Below are 9,488 nucleotides of genomic sequence, written 5' to 3'. Positions count from 1 at the left end.
CAGGCAGTCAGATGCCACCTCAACCACCTGGGAGCCAGTCAGAATCCAGTTCCCACCCTGCCTTGAGCCAGTCACCAATGCCACAGGAAAGAGGTTAGTCTTCAGTTCACATCCTACATACCCACTGGGCTTTGAGTATATAAGGCTTAACTGAGTTTGCTTCCCTCTTGCCTCTTTAATTTTCCAAAAGAAGAATGTGTTTCTTTATCAGATAAACATTAAGCTAAAGATAACAGCAAACACAGGGAGGATTCTTTCCTGCAGATTTAGTGACATTTTACCAAAGTCCAATAAACACCCAAAGAATATATTTATCCACATAGAACCATGAAGTATAGTCTACACGTGACTATACTCTGATTTGATTTATGTACAAATACCTGTGTACAAATAACTATGAACGATTCAATTTGGGCATCACTCTTAAGAAGCAAAGTGTGTATATGAATACATGTGTGTGCTGTTTTGACCAATCACTTGTTCCATGATATTTAATAGTAAACTTTTAAGGTCTCTGAACTGGAGCAGACCTGAACATTCACATAGTTCAGTCACCTCAGTTTACAAATAAACTGACGACCATTGAAGTTGTAGTGATTTCCTTATTCCCAGAAACTAGTTTCTGACCCTTGTTTGGAAGCCCTGTAATGTTAACTAGTACTTAAGAAGAACACAGAAAACCCTCTCCAAGACCCTCAAACAGTATCTTCCTGACCTTGCAACTGGTAAGTAAGTGTTAAGGTTTGAAAACATAGAAGATTAAATGTAGGGCAGCAATGAGGAAAACTAGTTAAGCTAAACTCTTAAACCAATGCACTTTCAAGGCAAAATCTAGACATTTCCATTGAGGTAGCTGCATGTAAATTACTATGTTTCTTAGGGTTTCTTTCCTCTGATTGCCTTTATTCCAGTGAAGAATGGTTTTGGTAACTGATAATGAATACATAACAATCTAAGTGGTTGTACTGGCCATTTCCTTCAAAGAGCAAATGTTAGTTTTACAAGTTGCTAAGTCTGAATTGATATTTAAAAGCATCTTCCCTAAACATCCTCTTAAAAGCACTCTGTTGTGCTTTTTATTGGTTAGACAACCCCCAATAAAGTAGAACTTGATATTTTTAATGATGGTTGTATTAAATGATGCATTGCCACACATATGTTAAATTTCCTCTAAAATTGGGTAACAAGGATCAAAAGAAAATGTCTCTTATTTTTTAAAATGTAGGAAGAAATGTTAGCTCATAATAACTTCTGATACAATAATAAGAATATCTGTTTGTTTTATCATCATTTGATGTGTACTGACAGTGTACATAGTGAATAAGGTAAATCCAAGAAAACTCTTCTAGAAAATTCCCAGAGCTAGGGGAATTTTCCCAGAGCTAGGGCTCAAGTGATAAAGCACTTGCTTAGCAAGCACAAGGTCCTGAGTTCTAATCCCAGTACCACCAAAAAAAGAAGAGAAAATTCCCCATTGTGATTCTGTGTATTGAAAAGGAATTTAACTTCACTGATACCCATACATTTGATACCTGTCCTCCTTATTTAGGGAAGTGATAAAAGAAGCAGATTTAAAAAAGAAACTCTGATAAGCTAGCACCTATTTTTAAAAATGTGTTTCTCCAAAACTGTGTAATGGGATATGACTAGGTAAGAATATAGCATCTCTATTACTAAGTGCTGAAGTAGCCACCGGTTCTCTTTAACGTTGTTTTAATAAATTTGATAAAGATAAGATAGTAAAGTACCACACTGTCCCCATTTTCTTAAAGGTATGCTCAGGAGATCCTTTTTTTTTTTTTCATGGCACAGTCTAGAAACACACTTGCCTGAACACAGGTGCACAAAGCAAGAGATAATCCACCTACTTCTGTGTGGAGGGCAGTTTTCTGAGCCCTGCCCAAAGGTCCCATGGGGTACTGCAACACTGCCACCACTACCCTAGAGCCAAGTTCCTCCAGGCTAAAGAAGCTGAACTCATTACTCTCTGGTTCCTTCCTGCTTGGTTCTGTGTCCTTTCTTAGGAAGAACATATACTGATGAATAATATACTCCATTTAACAGTTTCACAAACCTTAGGCTACTGTGGGTGTGAACCACCCTGGCATCCATAGACAAATGTGGTGTCCACATACCCTAAACAGTATCTCTCTGCAGTCCCCACCTATCCCATTGCTATTTCAATACCTTTTGCCCAGTGGTTCTTGTATTAGGTTGTCAAAGACATCTGTCACTAATCCATTTCCAATTTATGTTTCACATAGATTAAAATAATGGAGTTTCTACAGTTTTATATTTTCCTTCCATAGAAGGTAATTATCCAAATAAATTTGGATAGGATATCAGGATACAAAACAGAGAGTTTATTGGACTCATTATTCATATATTTAGTATTTACTCTCCTACATTTTCACCTATTTTCCAATATAAGACCACTTCTTACTAACTGAATAAAGGAAAGTAGTTCAAGTTCTTTAATCTTAACTGTTTTGCTACTGATTCAAATTTAAAAGAAACAAAAGGTCAGTTTGGTATTTTATAGTAACACTGTGACAAATAACCTAGCATAAACAACTTTAAAAGGTGGAAAATTTTTTTTGACTTACATTTTCAGAGGTTTCAGTCTAAGGTCAGCTGGCTCCATTGCTTTGGTTTTGAGGGAAGACAGAACATCATAGTGGATAGAGCAGAGCCACTTATCTCATGGCAGCCAGGAAGCAGAGACGGATAGAAGAGGGGGCCAAGGCAAAGAATACTCTTCAAAGGCCTGCCCCAGTGATGCATTTCTTCCAACCAGGCCCACCCTCGTAGTTTCTGTCACTTCCCAATAACGCTATGAAATTATGAACCCATCAGTGGCTTAATCCATTGATTAGCTCAGAGCCCTTTTGAGTCAACTATTCCACTGGCTGGGAACTTGACAGTTCATACATAAACCATAACATAACACATGTGACTTTTTTTCCTCTTCTGGCAGTACTGGGGTTTGAACTCAGGGCCTTGTATTTGACAGGCAAGCACTCCACCTCTTGAGCCAATTTTGCCTTACTTATTTTTTTTTTCAGATAGAGTATCTTGTTTTTCCTCCTACTCTGCCTCACACATACTTGGTTTTATAGGTCTGCGCCACGCCTGAGTTTCCATGACATTAGTTTTTATTTTAAGCCAATTCTTCTTTCCATAGACCTCATATAACAGCATACAGAATTATGATTCACCTCACCAAAAAGTGACATTTCCTTATTTTTTAATCTTTATCATGCATATCTTAAAATTCAAAAAGAATAGTATGAAATGGCTTGTTAATTTTTTGCTCTATTTTTCCAAGATGGCTTAAAGGAAATATGGAATAGTGGTCTGAGTAGATAAATAAGTATAATTATTAACATTAAAGTGATCACATTTTTGACCCTTATAACATGTTAAGCTTAATGAAACTAGCAAATGCCCTTCTAGTTTATTAGATTAGCAATTAGGTGAAAATGTTGAAAGAAGGCTTATTTATTTGGACAGATATAGAGAGGTCAGAAATAGTTTTTGCATATCTTTTAATTGAATTCCCTTTTAATTTTCACAGCGGTGTCTAGTTAAATGTTCTTGTCAATGCTAGTGGCTTTCTGAAGGTCTAAACTAGATGTAGAGTCACAAAATCAACCCAGGTTGTTTAACCCTTTTCATCTAGTGTGCCAACAGGGACTTCCTGAGCAAAATCCCATAGTGTTTGAATAATTAGAAGCTAGTAATAGGATTTAATTAGTCCTTGAGATATACCAAGACAGAACCCCAAGAACTTTCCCGTTTGACACAGACCGCAAACAGAACTGATACTGCTGCAGGACTGTAACGTGCCAGAAAATAAATTCTGTGGCTGGAGGCAGTTCTTTGGTGCCATTCTGTGACTGTCTGATCTATACAGAGGCATCCTGGGTGAAGACTTTGAGAACTATTGAATAGCAGCCCCTTTTCTGACCTATACAAGGACCTGTTTTCCTCTCCACTGATTAGAAAGAGGAACTGTCAACAGAGCGTGCAGACTGACTGTACCTGATTGAGAAATGGCTCTTGCCATATCATTGGTACCAAAATTGGATGAGCTGGACTGATCATGCTTCCCAGCTCTAGTTGCAGGACCAGGAGAAAAGAGATGACAAAATTTTGCAGTTTTACAAGTTTCAGCTATTTTGTCTATCCAACATTGGGTTCCTGACAGTAGTCAACAGAATCACAAAAACTCTATGTTTGCAATCTGATCTTCACAGTGATATCAGTAGCCACATTTTTATAAATAGAAATAGTGTTGTTTCCCAGCAAATGTAGGTACCAGATGGCGTGTGATCAGACATTCAGATACTCTTTTTGTGTGCTATCAACAAAGGTGAATCAGAATTTCTTTACTTCAACAGTGTAAGGTTTCAAGCTTATGTATTTTATTTAGACTGATTGAATACAATGTGTCTTTATTATTCTTGTATTTTTTTTTGTTATTAACCCAAAGTTAACTACCTTGGTATGACTTTATTTGCACTAATTAATGGTGTATTTTAGCATCTTTTTCAAAGTCTGAATTGAATTTCTCATGAAATTTCTAGTCACATCTTGTTTGCTTAGGGAAAATCTTTCTCCTACTTTTTAATGCTGCAGGGGAAAACAGAGGTCTCTTAAAATGAATTTGTGTCCTTCTCCAGACTTGATTGTGCCTCTTGAGGGCAAACTGAATCTTCCTTATGCTCTGCCACATCTGTGCATTTACAGCAGAGCCAGTTGTGACCAGTGTCCAGTGGACATGAAGCTGGGTAGTTGAGTGTCAGTCAGCTCTTACACCATAGAGGGACTTTGGGTCCTTTCAAAGCACAGAAGGACAAAGAGTGAAATATTTCTTAAGAAAACTTACCATCTTGCCAATATAGGCCATTTGCTGTAGCATAGTATTTCTCCTGCATGAATCGCCTAGTGTTTTGATCTTGCACCTACCTCTTCTGCACTCCATTTTTTCCAGAGATGTTTCTCCAACTATAATGTCCTTCTGTGCTGGGGATTCCATACTCACACCTGGAGCCTGGTACTAAATGAATAGTCCAGAGACCACCGTTCTACCCAGCCATGCTCTTTTTAAAAGTTTTTAAAGTTTTTAATGCTGTCAGCTGGTTTGAAAGCAGTATTTATACCAAAAATTAATTTGAAATTTTAAAAATTAGGCTGCCTGCTTAGGACCCCCACCCACCTCACATGGAGCTTTATCTTCTCTATTTTTCTATCTCAATAAACTCTCCTGCTTTACTCTCAAAAAAAAAATTACTTTTGAATATATTAATTGACCTAACTACTTAATTGTCAAGAGCAAATTAGCAAGTCAGTACTGGAATGAACAGGCCATCAAGACACCTGTTAAGGAATTCGAAGAGAGATTGAATATTGATTCTGTTTCTGCAATCCACAGAAACTTTTTCCTAGTCCCGTTGGATTCTCAGCATAAGCTTGTGGTACATCTGCCCACGCTGAGATGTTTTGCAGGTTATACTGGTGGCCAGAAAATGCTTTCTAATTCTGAAGAGAAAATACATCATTTTCCTGCTGTTTGCTGTGTATACATACTGGGTCAGTGTGATAGTCTGCACTCACCCCAGAGGCAATTAACTTAGCCTCTGCTCTTAAACAAGGATTTCTTTTTTTTATGATTGTGAATGATAAAATAAACGCAAATGGGAAGTGTTCTACAGTGAAGCTATCTAGACTCCACTCTGGAAAGCTGTTTCTAACTTCTTGAGCCTCAGAGCTCTGGTTCCATACTGAACAGTGTGATCCAGCCAGAGCCCGTCAGTAGTGGGGGAAGCGATGCTATAGGTTTACCAGTATGTTCCTTCTAAGTCTACTACTCAGAAATATGTCCACCAAAAAGTTGGTAAAACATGCACTACATACACTAACTCATTTTAACGTTCATTGAGGAATCATCAGTCTCATTTTTAGACTATTTTTTAAAAGCATAGTTTTGTTATTTTTGTTAATGCAGTAGCATGCTTTTAATAGTTAACACTCATTCAGAATCAGTCATTATGCCTCAGTGGAAGTGTATGAGAACATCTGGATCACAGGTAAATTCAACATTGTGTACTGATTTATACCACCATGTTTTCCTCCTCTTCTTTTGTGTTCTCTGCCTTCATGAATGACCATATTTTGCCTTTTCTTCCAAACAAGAATACTAGAGGCCATCCTTGATGCCTTTTTCTCTTGTCTTTCCCAAATTAGTTGATCACTGAGGTCTTCCAGCTCTTCACTGCAATGATCTACACGCATTCCCATTGTGAGCACCCACTATCACTATTCAGCCACCTCCTTCTGCAACCAGTCTGTGCCTTCCAGTCTATTTTTCATGCTGCATACAGAACAGACATTTTAGAAGGCCAGTTAGATCATGTCATTTGCCTCAGTGTCCTTGCCCTTGGAGAATGGTCACTGATACACTTCCTTCTCAGCCTGGCCTCCCATTCTGGTCTCACACCACTAATCTCACACACAGTCTCTTGCCACCCTGAACCCTTTTTTGAGAACTTCTCTCCAACTTGAGCACTTTTCCCACCTTCACAATCTCAACCCCACCTACCCCCACCTCACACCCCGGGTCTTCTTGCCTGACTATCTTACTAATCCTTCAGGTCATGCTAGCTAGGCACGTGGTCTGGCTAGAGTCAGTGTTTGCTAAGTGGGCAGATGCATGAAGGGTGCCCTGCAAAGTGCTGCCCATTAGTCAGGTGCCCTCAGAAGGAGGTCACTCACAGCTGAGTAGTAACAGTTCAAATTCCTAGGGCTAGGACTGTGTAATGACCAGGACTGTGGCCCCACCAGCATCACAATTTAGTGCCTCTTATTTTTACATGCTGTTTCTCATTTTAATTTGCAGGGAGTTTGGAATCAGAAGATGTGGGTTTAGTTGCAGACTTTACCATTAATTAGTTTTGTAACCTTGCACGTTTAATTAAACTCTGCTTCCTCGTGTGCAGAGTGACAATCATTTTGTCCCATGGACTTACTGCACAGATAGTAAGCATAAACCCCAGACACAAATAACTCAATTGAGGCCGAGGTTGAAAATCATAAAAAGTAGTTTGATTACTTCTTCCAGCACATAGTGACATACATATACTCTTGGTCCTCAACACTGAAAGCAGCTTTTGAAGCTAAAATTATAAAGATTTGCATATGGAAAGGCTGAAAATTTTGACCCCATCTACCATCTGGGTAATCAATCTGATCCCTCCCCTGGTTCTGATTTACCCAGTGATAGACAATGTAAGTTTCAGGACTTCTCAGTAGCGGAGGGGGCTAGGGGGGTGGACTGTGGCAACTGAGATGCTGTTGTGTGCCCCCATATGTAGAGCACTGCAGTAGCAGGGAAAGGCAAGGGAGCCAGTCTGCCAGTTAACCTAATAGCACAGCTGTTAGAGCGCAGGGAGCCTGGGTTAAAGCCTTGAACGGGTCATTAGTTTCTGTCTTCCTCAAAGCAATTTGTGTTGTGAAGAGAAGCAGGCAGGCAAATAAACACTGAAGATATTAAAATGTAACAAAAATATTTTTTAAATCTTGCTCTCCAAATGGGAACATGATACCTCTTGTGAAGAGAAATGGCTCTGTCTGTCTTTCTGGTAGGTGACAGTAGGCTGAGGTGATGCCACTGGTGACCATTAATTCACACATATGGTGAGACATCTTTTATTGAATTGACTTACTGAAATAAGGTGGTAATTCTGTGAATTTTTAGCAGATGCCAACATGAAAATAAATTGTCTATGTGCCAAAAGAAAATATTGCTTTGCTTTTTGTTGGCTTATGGAACTTTGGGTATCTTAGTGTCTCAGAATTCTTAACAATGTTGAGGTTCTCTGCTGCCTAAAGAGGCACCTTTGATGAAGAAATTATATTTTGGTGTTACTGGTCTATGGTTTCCTGTAGGCACCTGGGTGCTCTTGCCTCAGTTTTGTCTTTCTTGCGGAAAGAAATGATAGGGAACTATGATTTGGGCTCTGTGCTTAACTCACTTTTCTCCAAAAGGATGTAAAAATCTCTAAAACTTAATGTTGCAGAATTTGTTGTGTTGCACAAAGAGGAAAAGGAGGCCAAGGCCCATGTTAAAATTCCTTCAGTTTTAATTTTCAGAAATGCCCTGTTTTTGCCTTCCTTATTTATTTGACTTTGTGTCTAAATCAGTTCTAACACCCTTCAATTTAAAGATATGTTTTCATTGGGTGATCCTCTAATTTAACCCATGACTGTTGGCTTTGGCATTTTGGCAACCTACCATTGCCTATTTGGATTCCTGGAGCTTCCTATCTGTTCCCTTCATGTCACTCCCACCCCAATGTGTTTTATAGCTCAAATTTATCTTTTAAATTTAAATGTAATTTTATCATATTTTTTTAATTTTTTTGTAGTGTTTCTAAAGAGAAGCTGTATCCTTGCCTTTTTTATAAGGATTCATTCACAAATAAGAGAATCAACAGCATTTAAAAAAAAAAAAAACTGGGAAAATATCCACTAGACAAGTCACAGATAGGACAGTGCTGAAGAAAACATTAGAAAGCTCTTTTAAACTCACTAATCTAATGAATAGGTAAATAAATGTTTCAGAACCATTAATTCTCTGTGAAGCCAGATACCATGTTAGCAATGTAGGGATTTTTAATCAATAAAAGAAAAATGTCTTTTGGTTTAGTCTTTCATATTGACCTCTATAATGGAGATTGAAGTAGAATAGATTTTTTATTTAGAGATTTTCCATTAATATTGTTACTATTCATAGGAAAATAACCCTAAAGAAATCATGCTTACAGGGTACAGACTGAATACCTCCAGGTCAATTCTGGCAACCTCTTATCAATACTGTTTTTAGCATTGAATATTAGGAATATGGAATTCAGTAAGTGGTCAAGGTGTTGTCAAATATGTAAATAAATGCAGGACAAGTTGTTAGCCTCTTACCAGACTGTGGAAATAAGCCGCCCAAGATCAGGCTTTTCTCAGTGAACTCCCAGCTCAGAAGGAAGCCTCAGCAGAACTGCAGGGTGTGTGTGCCCTTATCCAGGTCTTATAGCCAGAAAGACAGCAAACTTCCTACTTCAGGCCTTGCTCTTCCTTTATACACAAGAAAAAAAAAACAATAGATTGGTTAACCCCTTACACTGATGTTTATCAAGCTACCCATTGTCATGGTTGTTTGAGCTCTCATGGTAAACAGAAGACATGATCTTCACTTTTTACCTGGAAAGTCTGTTCAGGCACTTGACAAGAATCTTTACTCATTCTCTCTCTTGCTTTTTCACTCTCACCAGCAAACTGAGGAATCTGCCAGAAAAGATGTACACTGAGTCTTGGGTCACTCAGAGATATTGAGTACTGGAGCTGTTGGTAAAATGACCTCAGACTAACAAGCTTAACTCTTCTTTGCCAAATAATGTAGCCAAACAATTATATCCGGCATCAGCCATATGGAA

At 38.4% G+C, this 9,488-nt stretch overlaps 1 protein-coding gene across 11 annotated transcripts in view; it reads left to right on the top strand.

Moving 5' to 3' along the window:
• Nucleotides 1–9,488, top strand: part of Arid1b (AT-rich interaction domain 1B) — a 404,160-nt gene that overhangs the window by 314,058 nt on the left and 80,614 nt on the right. For all 11 annotated transcript variants that reach the window (XM_074071680.1, XM_074071697.1, XM_074071715.1 and 8 more), the window contains one exon: nt 4–93. In XM_074071680.1, the coding sequence (XP_073927781.1) occupies nt 4–93 (90 nt within the window). The remainder of the gene's footprint in view (nt 1–3; nt 94–9,488) is intronic.

This window comes from Castor canadensis, chromosome 1 (assembly GCF_047511655.1).
Source record: "Castor canadensis chromosome 1, mCasCan1.hap1v2, whole genome shotgun sequence".
Taxonomy (NCBI): domain Eukaryota; kingdom Metazoa; phylum Chordata; class Mammalia; order Rodentia; family Castoridae; genus Castor; species Castor canadensis.
This window is presented reverse-complemented; position numbering and strand designations above follow the sequence as displayed.